Source organism: Scomber japonicus, chromosome 16 (assembly GCF_027409825.1).
Source record: "Scomber japonicus isolate fScoJap1 chromosome 16, fScoJap1.pri, whole genome shotgun sequence".
NCBI lineage: Eukaryota > Metazoa > Chordata > Actinopteri > Scombriformes > Scombridae > Scomber > Scomber japonicus.
In genome coordinates this window covers 11352132-11365544 of record NC_070593.1, presented here as the reverse complement: position 1 = coordinate 11365544, position 13413 = coordinate 11352132, and the positions used below count along the sequence as shown (strand labels likewise).

Genomic DNA, 13413 nt, shown 5'->3' with positions numbered 1-13413 from the left:
TCAGTTAGTGATACAGTGAGATATTTGGGTACCGTTTACAATTACAGCAGATAAAGTTCATTAAAAAGGAAAAAAAAAAAGAGAAAAAAAAAGAAAAATCGGTGCTGCAGAATTAACTAGAACCAAATCTGCAGAGGTTATGGATCCAGAAATACAATTTTCTCAACTCGCCACTGCTATAAAATACAATTACTGAAATCACTGGCGCGTGAACATTGTAATTTGGACCAAATAAAATCCAATTTCCCACTTTGTGAGGAATGACACTGTTCGGAAAGAGAGAGGGAGAAGGAGAGGGAGAGGGAGAGACAGACAGACAGACACACAGAGAGAGAGAGAGAGAGAGAGAGAGTGAGAGAGAGAGCGAGAGAGAGACAGAGAGAGAGAGAGAGAGACAGAGAGAGAGAGAGAGTCTCCCAGAAGAAACAGAAATAAATCTGATAGTTTGAAGCCAGACACAAAGACACTACTGTACTCGGTGCTACAGTTCATCATGTTTCCAGTTTTATTGTTTCTTCATATTGAGATGATAATTTAAGACATATCAAAAGACAGAAGTCGTCCAGTTAAACCGTACAGTGAGAACTTTACTTATAGCTCAAGAACAGACTTTAAATGCTTTCTAAGAGCAAGAAGACCTGCAGTAATAGACTTAATGACATATAAAAGCTGAAGGTGTTACAATATTACACATTTCAATAGGACTTGCTTTTATAACTGTAGTGTTACCTGTGCATTTTCTGTCACAAATGGCTCAATTAGACACACACCTGAGCATTATTGACTACACCTCCAGTGTAGCTGTAGCTGTACCTGCAGGTACGCCAATCATAAGTTTTTGCTATCAACACATTTCTTTCCACACTGTTTCATCATGCTACGACAGAGAAAACAAGCTCTACATTTTTATATATAGGTCACAGTTTGTCAGATTGTCTCGGCAGAACTGATGGCAGTAAACTGATGATGTGGATGATCAAATGAGCTTTTATTCATTTTTCAGGAGCGTGAATTTTCGCTTTCACTAAACCAAGAGCCCAACAACAAACACATACACACACACTCGCTCATTCACTTGTCCAGGACACACACACACGCACGCACACACAAGGCCTTCCCATGCTTCTTACTGGTTCTTGTCATGGTTGAGGACCTGGTTAACAGCTGAGGGAATAAAGAGACAAGACAAAAAACAACATTAATTTGAAGAAAAGAAAAAAATTACGGAGTTTGTGAATGTATTTTTTTTTGTGTGAATCTGAGAGGTGATGTTCAGGTTAGTGTTAATACTGGCGCTGCTGTGCTTATATTACATAGACGTGGCTGTGCCTTCACGTGTATAATGTGGTTGTCTCACCCTCCTTTGTGACGGTCTCAGTAATGCTCTTAGCCTTGGCGCTCAGATCGCTGACCATGTTGTCCATGGCAGCCTGGTGTTTCAAGAAAAATGGTCGGATCACGCGACTGTACAACATGGCAGAACCGTTCCACGACACTGGAGCCATGCACCAGATCAGGAACAAACACTGAGAAGAGAGAAGAGAACAAGTCTTAGAAATATATATCACCATCACATTTGCTTCAGCATAACTGTAATGATTAACATGTTTACTTTGGTCTAAATGATTTAAATGAATAAACTTCATCTTGGTATATGGGCTTCATAAATAATGAGTCATACTGTTCAATGAGGGATGGTAAAGTAACACAGACCTGTTATGCAACAACAGCGGCATGATTGAAAAATCATAAAACTTATCTAATCGGATTAACCCACATATTACAGTTTTGAAAGTGATCTTTGTACCTTACGTTTTAATTGAGCAATACAAAGAACTGAAATCGAGCCATGTTACTACTTTTATTCCTTAAACATACTCTTACAACAATATTTCAAAATACTACAAAAAAGGGTCCACAGTTCATTATGTAGGTATAATTTCCTATGATTCCCCCTTTTCTAATCCCCCACTCTAACAAGTGGAGTGTTAACAGTTTTATTACTTTAACAACACACGAAACCTTGTTATAAAAGAGTGATGATTAAACCAATAAAAAAATAAAAAGGGGACAGAGGACGCAGTGTGAAGTCTAAGGTAAAACCATCAGTGAGTTAAAAGGTCACCATTTCCCAAATTATTTATCAGGGCAGCATATCACCTCATCCCAGATCTTTTAAGCAAATAAATAATATCCTTTAAGCGACTGAAAGACGGTTGATTGAATAGACTTTGAGATAAAAGACTTCATATTGCCTATATAAATAAAAGTAAGTAAAAGGCTTTCAGTGTTTAATTAATTTGTTCTAATCCTAAGGGTGCAAAGGTTCTTAATTATAATCTTTATTTTCAGACATTATCTCAGAATAGTCACCAAAAAACACTGACAAGGAACAAGAAATGTTGCCTAAACTGCATTAAGAATAATTCTATTGTATTAAATTAAGAATCTATTGCACCTATCCTTTATACTTTTATGTCAGAAAGCCAGACTCTGATGCTGAACCCAGTCCATGTCAGGCACATATGGTGTGAAGCTTCTTGTCTCAAGTGGCTCCTGTTTAGTACTTGGTTTGTGTCATTTGTTAAATTAATATTGTGTACAATGATGAGATAGTTATAAAGTATAAAAATAGTATAAAACTGTATTTTCCTCATTTTGTTGGCTGGCAAAAACCTGACATTCAAATCAGGCTAAACTTTGTTTTTTAGTGTTTTTGTTAACATGTTATATAACAGGCTTGTTTTAATATTACATCACTCACTGCACAGTAGGAGGCAGTGTTTATTAGGCCAATTTTAATCAGGATTAAGTTGATTTATTCAAGTTAAACCATTGTAATGAATCCAGCAGTAATGATGATGGCTAACAGACGGGAGGATAATGAGGTTATGACTTCTCACAACATTATTCACAATAAACTACTTAATGTATGACAAACTTCCAGATAAAAAGTGATGTGAAATTGTTCGAAACATTTTATACTTTTTACTTCTTTAATGCTTTTTTCCTCCAGATGGTGCAAAAAAGTCATGAAAACAAGAGCTGTGAGTAGTTATTTTACACTGTGGGACAATAATGTATCCAAAGCTCACTGAAAAGTGTTTTGAGTGTCCATACCAACTTTTTTTGAGTATACACTTTTTTGAGTAGATACTTTTCCAATGTGAACACGCTACATAATGAAAACCTGCTTAGTATTATGATGCAGTTTGGAGTTTGGACACAGCAGATTTTTTGCATGTCTTCCTTATTTTTGTCATAACACAAACTGTCCACAAGAGTGTGCTGTTGGCAAACTACAAAATAAACAGAGGCCAAAAAACATCAACCCTCGTGATCAATATAGTGTGACTGTGATTTCACAGTGAGAGCAGACTAAATAAGGCCATACAGAGATTGTGAAAAACAGTCAAACAAGAATTTAAGAAAAAGTGTAAAATATCATCCACACCAAAAAAACACTCGGCAGACTAAAGGTCAAAGTACCTTGCCAGCATAGTAAAAGGGAAACCAGGAGAGGAAGATGTCAGAAAAGGCCTCTACGATGCTGAAGACCCCATAGACGACCCAGTAGGTGAGCCACTGTGTGTCATCGTCCTTATTATTGCTCTCGATGGCCTTAATGCTGAAGGAACAGGAGCACAGGTTTGATTCAGATGGTTGATGACGACATAAATGACAGTAAACAGTACAGAAAGATTTCCTGGAGCGGTGGTCGGTTTATTTAAACTCACTGATCGGTGAAAAAATCCTGATCATGTAAAGCCTAAAGTTAACATTTAAGCTGATGATGGTGCAAGCTTAATTGTAAATCCTTCCAATAAACACTTAAAACCATAAATGTGAACCTCACAGTGGCGCTGTAGGAAAAGTTAGTGGTCATCAGGATTTGTCAACATGGGGACACACAAATCTATCCAATCATCCAATGGTTACGAAGATATTTCACAGGTTGTTTTCTGACGTCTTTTTAGTGCAAAATGTTAAAGTTGAAAAAGAGAACCAGCAAGGAATCCCCTTATGGTCAGTAAGAAGAGGAGGAGGAACATTACAGCGACCAGTAAATTTGGGTATGTGAGTACTGTGACTTTCAGAGATCTGAATCTATCTTTTAAACTTTGTCTTCTAACTTGTGAACATGAACAACAAAAGTCTTTTTCACAGGAAGCAGAAGCAGAAGCGCAGGCGTTCCTAAAAACATTAACAATGGCTCCATTGCGTCCCTGCACTATATGACAGCGAGTCAGCACTCACACATGACAGGACCATCATTCATTTATTATTTACACCCCAGTTCTTTTACTACAGTGACATGTAAAAATCACCAGGGATCGTAAAGCCTCCTCAGGGCAGTCAGCTTTTACCATAAAAGGCTCTCAAATGTGGAACACACTACCAACTGAGATAAAACTGACCAAAGATATTTTAAAAAAATGTTGTTTTGCATTAAGTGTTCTTCTTCTTGGTTTCATACATTTTGTTTTGGAGTTAAGTGAAACAAGTGCAACTTTCATACATACGAGAAATACGCTGGATAGACAAAGCCGATCAGGTTGCAGAGCAGCGAGGCTCCGTATCCAAACAGCAGGTACAGTCCAATAAAACCAAGAGCACCTGAGAAAGAGAGAGAGACACACACATAGAGAGAGAGAGAGAGAGAGAGAGAGAGAGAGAGAGAGAGAAGAGAGAAGAGGTGAGGTCATCTGTTTAACTTGTCAAACACTTGTCATGTTAATTCACATTATTTTGTTGTCAGTGGAGTGTGTTTGATAACAGGATGCGTAGACAGCACAGCACCAGGATTAGGAGGAGCGCTGCACTAAAGTCAAACAGTGAAACTCAGAGCTGACTTAAAAACAAACCTCACTCGTCACGTGAAATACTTGGACCTAAACGTCTTGTTCAAGTGAGAGATTCCACACATACATCGGTTTTCTATAAGCCCAAAACACAAAATGTACTCTGTGTATTGAAGTGAAGCCTCAGAGGAAATTTGAAACGGATGCATGCATTGAATTTAGTGAATCTTTCTCATTTCTTTATGTATTTATTTTTAACAGACTGGATTTTTTAGTGGACTTCTACTACTGCTGTTTTTTTAAATACACTATTATGTCTTTAATTCAACTTCAACTTTATTTACATAGCACTTTAAAACACAGTTGATCCAAAGTGTTTTACACACACAGAGAAAGAAATCATTGTGCTAATTATTCTCAAAAAATATGGAGTACCCCCCCCCCAAAGCTATAAGAGATGTGGGCTCAGTTTATTTGCTGTTGTTTTATTGTATTGTATTTTTATTCCTGTCTTTAAATGCACTTAGAGCTACATCCCTTGTAAGAAATATGCCCTATAAATAAACTTTATTATGAGTATCATTATTGTGCAGTGTGATGCCAAATATTTGTTTTACTTTACAAGGCTGTTCTGAATTAAACACACACCCCAAAAACAAGCTGCAGGACGATCAGCTCTCTATAAACTTCTTCTATTCTTATTACTTCCTCACAAAAGAAATGTTGCATCTCGCTGGTTAGCCGACGTCACAGCAAATAAACTGACTGCTGTGCGTGATTTATTTCTCCTTTACGGATTTAAAAAAGTGTTACAAGCATGACTTTTCTACACATAAATAATACAAAGCTAGTTTTCCATCTTGTTTTAATACACTCCGAGGTGTAGATTACTATTTTAAATCTACAGACGTAATTTGCGTGAACTCTATTTTCATGCAAACATGAAGGCGAGGCATGTTTAAAAAGGTAAAGAGGGCATGAGAGAGGAGAAGACTGTCTAACCAACGAGTGGCTGTATAAGCAGGATGTTACCGTATGAACATTAAAATGTATGCAAAACTCAAAATGTTGATATCAACCCCGACTGCACATAAATGTCATGAACATAATGAGGTCACACAGGTATCCAGAGCACTAAACAACCTCTGATAGCGTTCAAACTATTGCCTGCTCTTTACATCTCATTTGTTTGTCCAAGCTCAAACACAATCATCAATGCAATTACCAGCTCGCTCTCTCTCTCTCTCTCTCTCTAACTGAGACCAAACTGGAAGAACTGGTTGTAATGGGAGGCTTAGAAAAGGCGACTGCTGGCAGTGAGGTCCGCACAGCAATGATTTGCATAGGAAAATATTTTTTTTTAAATTTAGTGATAAATAACAAAAGGTTGGACTGCAAATACCTGTGTATCTACATGTATCTTTGTTTGACTGTAATAAATATTTCAAAAAGCTGCGCACCATCTGGCTGACTGAGCTGCTCTAGGAAAATAAACAATGCATCCAAAGACCTCTAAGAGCTTTAAATACAAACCATGTGTCTTTTAGTCAGTACAGAGTTGTGTAATCCTGTAACTGTAGGATTCAAACTGCTCATTACACAGTTTCAGAAGGTGTAATTCAGCAGAAAACAAGCTCTGTCTAACATCGAATTATCACAATAACCTATTATTGTTATTGTGACAGTGGCTGAGGAGGGGTGGAAGTCGGCTTTAACCCTCACATGCTATTCATTTAAATACACTCTAAATGCTTCTTCCTTTTATTCTGAAATTGGATGACATTATTACTGTTTTTGACCCATATTTAATCAAAAAATTCAATCTTCACATTTAATATAGTTCATGTTTTTTCTCCATAAATGAAAAGTGAAGAAAACTGAATAATAAACTCTCTCAGCTCTCTGAAACCTTTATGAAGGATTAACCTTGCTTATTATCTACGACCGAAATTGAGTAGAGAGACTAGTTGTGAGGGGATTCTGTGAAGAGTCTGAATATGATCAGTATGTGAGGGTTGAAAACATGTCACTATCAAAACAGTCAGTGGCTCTGTGAGTTTGGCTGCGTGCACGGTCGCTAGAGATGAGACCTCTTTACTCCGCTCAGCACATAACTCTTCACACTTCAGAGTCAGCGTGAACATGAGACGGTTCTCAGCTCCACAGAGGATAGTTATAGTGCCTTTTTTGTTTTTTTAAACTGTGTTTGACTTACTAACACGGATCAATGCAAAGTAAAAATAAAACGTGACAGTGAGCTAACATGAAAGGATCTATTGTACGCCATTATCAGTGTTTGTAACGAGCCAGCAGCGTGGCCAAAGTATCAAATGAGCTCCTGTTGTTTCACTAACAAGCTAATGAGACATTTCTACACACAGGACAGCACAGGACATGGTATAGTTTGTCTGTTCTACCTTCTGCTAAGTGCAGGGTACAGGCAGGTGAAGTAATATTTGCATACAATCATTCATATTTGTTTTGCAAGCCAGTTTGGTGGTGTGAGTCTGTGTGGCCAAAATCTTACAAAAGCATCCAAGTATTTGAAATAAGATCCGACTGAGCTTGAAGTGACTGTAAAGACGGGCTCAGACTACTCCAGATTCACCCCTCCCGACTATCAGAGGTGAAATCTGGTCTGGGACCCAGATTATCTGGTAATGTGACGGGTTTACAGATCCGATCTTAAACCTCCAGAGCTCCTCACAGACTCATCAGGGCCACCACGACATTTCTTATTAATTATATAGAGCAGGGGTGTCCAACTCATTTTAGTTTGTAGGCCACATACAGCCTAATTTGATCTCAAGCGGGCCAGGTTATATTTACTATAATAAACCATCTATTTACAAAAGGATCAACTGAAAAACTGAAATTACTTTTCTGCAGTTTTCATACTTTACACCAATATCCAGTGGGCCAGATTGGATCCCTTGGCGGCCGGTTCTGGCCCACAGGCTAACCCTAACCCTTATGTTTGACACCCCTGATATAGAGCGTGGTGGTTTACCATAATCTAATTTGTAGTTTAGTCATTTGAAGAAACACAATGCAAACTTAAAACATTGTAGAAAGATATTTACTGAAAAATGTCAAAATCTAACAGTATTTTATTTTGTATGTTCCTCCTCAGTAATGAACTAGTTGAACTTATTAACTTATTATTTCTGCTGCTTTCTTTGTTTCAGACCTAAAATATGAGCATTAGTCTGAATTTGATGTTTTGTTTGGAACATTTATTAACTGGTAAAATGTATTTGCTTTGCTTTGTGGCTGTGTCAACCCCAAATTGTTTAGAGCGCACATCTTAATTTTGCTCTCATGGTTCACCAGAATGTACCACATTTTAATACTAACTAACTAATGACAGAGATAAGCTGATGTTAGTCCCGGAGCAGCTGACAGTGTTGCCAAGCAACAGTAAACATTGCAGCCCATGGGTGGTAACGTTAGCAAGCACACAACTGTTGACAGATATAAAAACTGACATTTAAATCTATCTTATCTCACCTGCAGTTCTCAGCTCATGTTTACTGAGTCTGCCTGAACATTTCTTCATCCAGACTAGTTTTAGTCTCCTGATGGTTTTTTATCCTCACTGCAGAGAGTTACTATAGTGAGTTGTTGCACCATGTCTCCATTTTGTTAATATCTGTTTCTATACAAGGTCACATGAGGTGGTGTATTTCTCCGTCTGGCACAATCTCGTAGTGTGTGACATGAAATGATTTTCAGCGAGTCTGTGAGCAGTTCTGAAGGTTAAAGATTGGATCTGCAAACCCATCAAATGACCAGATAATCAGAGCTGAACATCGGTACCAGACTAAATCCCAGACCAGATTTCTCCTTCAATTCTCAGGAAGGTTGAATCAGGGACATATCGGCCCAAAATTCCTGTATGCTAAGACAGAAGTCCCATTTCTATTGAGTAAGTTCTGGGTAAAATGTATGAGGCAGGAACTTTACAGGAATGGCCTTTCACACGGCCCTCTCACTCATTGTGTCTCCATTGCAGAGTAGGACCTTGATAGGACTGCCCAGACTCTGGAGGTGACATCATCATCCTGCAACTGTTTCGATCGTCACGTAATCTCTTACTTTGGCGCTTTCTGTTGATGTCCCGCTTTGAGTATTACCCAATCAGCACAGAGTCGACCTCAAGCCCCACCCAGGAATATTTCTGGGTGCACTGAGTACCTACCCCGAGGCAGGGACTCCTTTTGCACCCATTAATGTTCCAGATAGGAACCAGGACATCACAGCATGATTTTGGTTTAGAAAATTATTCTATCAATTAATCATTTGTTCTGAAAATGTCAGAAAGAGCTGAAAAAGAATCATTAACAGTGTCCTCGAGTACAAGTTCACATCCCTGAATGTCTTGATTTATATGACTAACAGTCCTAATACACAAAGACTTTCAGGTAACACAAAAAACAAACAAAAAAGCAGCAAATTGTCACATTATGCACATCTGCATATATAAAAAGAAAATTTGACCCTGAACAGTATGTAAGGGTTTAATAATCCATATATTATGTACTTATGTTAAAAAATGAATATCTGAAAATATTTAGCTATCCAATGTTTTTTTTATTCAATCAATTAAATAAATATCAATATAGACTTCTGAAATCCAGTATCAGGATTTAATATTGGGGCCACCTCTGTTAAATGTTATATTTGAAGCTGTACAGCCGAACTGAAAATAGTGAAATAATCCTCAGGGGTTATTTCCAATCATGCTTGCTTAATCAAGCTCCTCAACATCTGATATCGTGCAGCTAAATACAGACGCAACGTTTCACATGCAGCTATCAAACATCAACAGAGCGTCCCCCCCCGTCTTCTGTGACCTTGAAAAACACGGTTGAAACTCGAGTTAGGTTGTTGTGACTGAACATCTGTGTGGATCAATTCTGAATGTAGTTCACTGTGGCTGACGAGCTTCCTGTAGCTCAGCGGCACCGTGGATGAAATATTGGACTTGGTAGCCCGAGGTGTCAGATCTTTATCGACTTTAATCTGAACTAACTGACCACACGGTGTTGTCAAAACTCCTAAAAAGTGGACAGAGCGGCCGTCAGTCAAGTAACCCGTCATCCTAGAGTCTCCGTCCATCTCCGCCTCTCTCTGGATATTTCAGGATGTGATAAAAATACCCCCCAAAGACCAGCTGTTGGTGCCCAAGGGGGGGTATTAGAGGTAGTTCATTGAATAGCAATATGTGTCTGTGTGTGTGTGTGTGTGTGTGTGTGTCTGTGTCTGTTTCTGTGTCTGTGTGTGTGTGGAGGATTATATCAATTTCAGTAAGGTGCAGACAAGTTTAGAAGATTGATTGATTACTTGCCATCTATTAAATGAATCGCAAACTGGTGAAGCTATTTGGGGTTCTTGTTAGATTTAATAATTTCATTTATTTGTTTTTTATTGCTGTTTAGTTTGGAAGAATATAGCTGAATTTTTTGTTTGTCTTGTAGAACTTTGAGTTTTATTTTTTTCAAATGTGAGGCACTTTATAAATAACATTTATTATTATTATTTTGAGTACTGGTTAATGCTTTATTTTGAAGGTACTGGGCAGCTTGGAGCACAGAGGTGACTGTATTTCTATAGAGCAGTAGACACTGGGTAGGGCATATGTTATTTTTTACCCAGGCAATGAGAGGGGGGGGGGGGGGGGGTGGGGGGTGGACATCATTGTTGTTTGTCTGTTTGCTTGTAAAAAAACTGTAAAATAAACTAAAAGAAACGTCATGCTTGCCTGGACGATGCACTTCTTCCCCGTGTGAGATTCATTCCTGAGGTGCCTCGGTGGCCATTTGATTTTGAGTTTATTTATTTATTCATTATCTTTTTTTTTTTTTATGTTTCAAGTTAAATATAAATCACAACTACACAAAGCATTTTGATAACTGATTAACTGTTTTGAGTCATCTTTTAAAGAGCATTATGTACATATTCTGCAGTTCAAACTTCTCAAATGTGAATATTTTCGGTTTTCTTTTGTTGTTTATATGACAGTAAACTGAATTTCTTTGGTTTCTGGACTGTTAGTCAGGATAATATTAGGCTTTTGGAAACGGTGATTGTCATTTTTCACCTTTTTATGGATTCATTTTGAGGATAAAGTCCTAGACCACCAGTGCGTGCTCCAATGCTAGTCCATCAAGTTTAAAACATAATGAATTCACCTGATGTTTGAGGGGAGTTTTTCGCGCTTGCTTTTATCAGGATTATGTGAGAGGTTGCTTCCGGTTTTCTAATAAACAAGCCATTCATCGATCAGTCAGTGTTATTGATAAATCACCATAGCTACAAAGCCTACATAACAACATTGCCATCATCATCTTTTTAACCCTCCTGTTGACCATGCAACTTTTGTCCTCCCTACTCAAAACTGACACAGCCTGGTTTGACTGTCTATAAAGCATAAAATATCAATTATCATCTAATTGAGTGTTACACCTTTTCAGCAAACTTTACTCCAACTTATTAACACAGATTTTAGACATATTTCTGGAAATTACAGTCAACAGGCCTCATTTAAGTAAAAGTATACCTCATTTTTTAGTTACTGCCTGCCAAAATTGACCTGAGGATAATAGGAAGCTTAAGAATACTCTTGATCAAACACTAAGAAAGATTGAATATGTTTCTTTTTTTTAATACGAAGCAACAATATTGTGTTCTTTCAACATAATATTTCAAAACACAGTATCTTTGTAACATTTATGAATCAGTGACTCATTTCAAAGAGGATCTTCGGGTAACCTCGACACATCCATGAACTAAACTTCCTCCTGTTCTCAAAAGAAGTCCTGTTCCTTGAAAACAAGTTTAATCCAGTTAAACTCTATAATTACAGCACCGAGTCAAATTCCTCATTTAACCCTCTTTGGATACAATGAGTGCCTGCCTCTTTAAGGATTAATTTATCTCTAAATCCCATTCACTCATATGGTGTTTTTATGTTTCATTATTCTTTGTTTGAGTCTTCTTGATGTTTTATTCCCTACATGTCCATTTCCAAATTGACATGCAAATGAATAAGTGATACCAAGAGTTGAACAAAGTGTTGCAAAGTTTACACAGCTGCTTTATTAAAAAGTGTGCTCAAGCCCCCACATGTACTGTCCAGTCTATTTCTTATTTTACTTTTATTATTTAAAGTCTGGATTATCTCACACGCCACCCTGATAAAAAAAAAAAAGTAAGGCAAGCTAGAAATGTGTGGTGACTAAAAGCATGGTGTAAATGAGGGATTATATATCGACTCTAATCTTGTAATGTAGCATAAAGGTCTGAGCTGGCTGAACTTTGCCATCCAAGTCTGACAGAGAGGGGCAATAAAGTGAGCCAACAGGATATGAAATGAATGTGAAAAGTCAGGTGCTGGTGACTTTTAAGTGGCAGTTTAAATATCAGCTCAACTATCTTTGTTTGCTTAACATGAAAAAAACAAACACCCCTCACTTTATATGTTTGACTTTAACTTAGACGTCAAGCCCCCCTCTGCATTTTACAAAAGCACAGTCACACATGTTGTTTTTTAAAGTTTTAAAAAGTGGCTTAATTTCTTCATACTGTTGTTTCAACATACCTAAGGCGATAAACTCTCTCCTCACTCCCGTTTTTTGCTCCACCGTCGCCAAATGATCTGTCACAAAGTTCTTCTCATGGAGCATAGTCACGAAGCGGTCCTTGTACTGACTCATTTTTTCGGGCTTTCCTGAGCCTGTGGACGACAGAAACCACACGGAAAAACAAAAGCAGAGGTTAAACGCGACGAAGCTTTAGGGGATTTGTCTCAAACCGTGGATTTTTTTTTTCTTTTTTCTGAACCAACCTTGGTTTGTGAATTTGCCCGAAATCCTGCCGCTTGCTGCTGACTCTCACGAGCTGCGGTGAGTGACAGCGGAGGGGGAGGGGCTTGAAAGGCGCCCGCTGACCAATCACAGAGCTCCGCGGTGTAACGTTCAGTGCAGAGGGGAAATAAAATAAACGGTTCGTGCGGCTTGGTTTAAAGATGATGGTATGTCCATATGTAGGCATGTATCGAGAGGTTTATTGGTTGCTGAAATAAAAACCTATTTAAATTAAGTGATAGGAGATGGAAACTACAGTCCTTTAGAGCGAGTACAGCTGGAACTATTTGATATAATTGAAAAATAAAGAAAAAAGAAACGGATGTACGGGGGCCCTGAAGTACAAAACATAACAATATTGGACACAATGCAACAGCAGACAGTAAACGCAACATTTCACAAAATACTAATATTTCACAATACACAAAACAGAAAATACATCTCACAAACAGAAAATACAAGAAAATCTCACAAACAGAAAATACAAGAAAATCTCACAAAGAGAGCATACAACAAAATCTCACAAAAGAAAGAATGCAACATCTCACAAACAGAAAGTTGAGCAATGATTGCATTTCTGACCTGTTTCAATATAATACATATAATAATTCTATGGAGGTACAAATCTTTAATGTGTTTTGTAAAGCAAAGTTTGTTAACAGAACACACATTTCTTACTCTATAAACAATTAAAGTACAACGTATACACAACAGAAATAAAAAATTGAGATCAAAAAGTGATT

The 13413-nt window shown here is 37.7% G+C and overlaps 1 protein-coding gene across 1 annotated transcript; it reads right to left on the bottom strand.

Moving 5' to 3' along the window:
• Window positions 1-482: 482 nt before the first annotated feature.
• zgc:101744 (Receptor expression-enhancing protein 6-like) lies at window positions 483-12723 on the bottom strand. The gene is made up of 6 exons (XM_053335350.1): window positions 12652-12723; window positions 12406-12540; window positions 4524-4617; window positions 3490-3628; window positions 1358-1526; window positions 483-1164 (listed from the first exon to the last, which is right to left on the bottom strand). Exons 2-6 carry the CDS (start codon window positions 12518-12520, stop codon window positions 1127-1129), a joined length of 555 nt encoding a protein of 184 aa, XP_053191325.1. The 5' UTR covers window positions 12521-12540; window positions 12652-12723; the 3' UTR covers window positions 483-1126.
• Between the last annotated feature and the right edge of the window lie 690 nt (window positions 12724-13413).

What these genes read in the sequence shown, in the direction of transcription:
- zgc:101744 (XM_053335350.1), bottom strand. Translation starts at nt 12,520, where the DNA reads ATGAGTCAGTACAAGGACCGCTTCGTGACTATGCTCCATGAGAAGAAC. An exon ending in GAGAGAGTTTATCGCCTTAG is followed by an intron (nt 4,618 to 12,405) that starts GTATGTTGAAAC and finishes TCTCTTTCTCAG; the next exon opens with GTGCTCTTGGTTTTATTGGA. An exon ending in TGAGACCGTCACAAAGGAGG is followed by an intron (nt 1,165 to 1,357) that starts GTGAGACAACCA and finishes TTATTCCCTCAG; the next exon opens with CTGTTAACCAGGTCCTCAAC.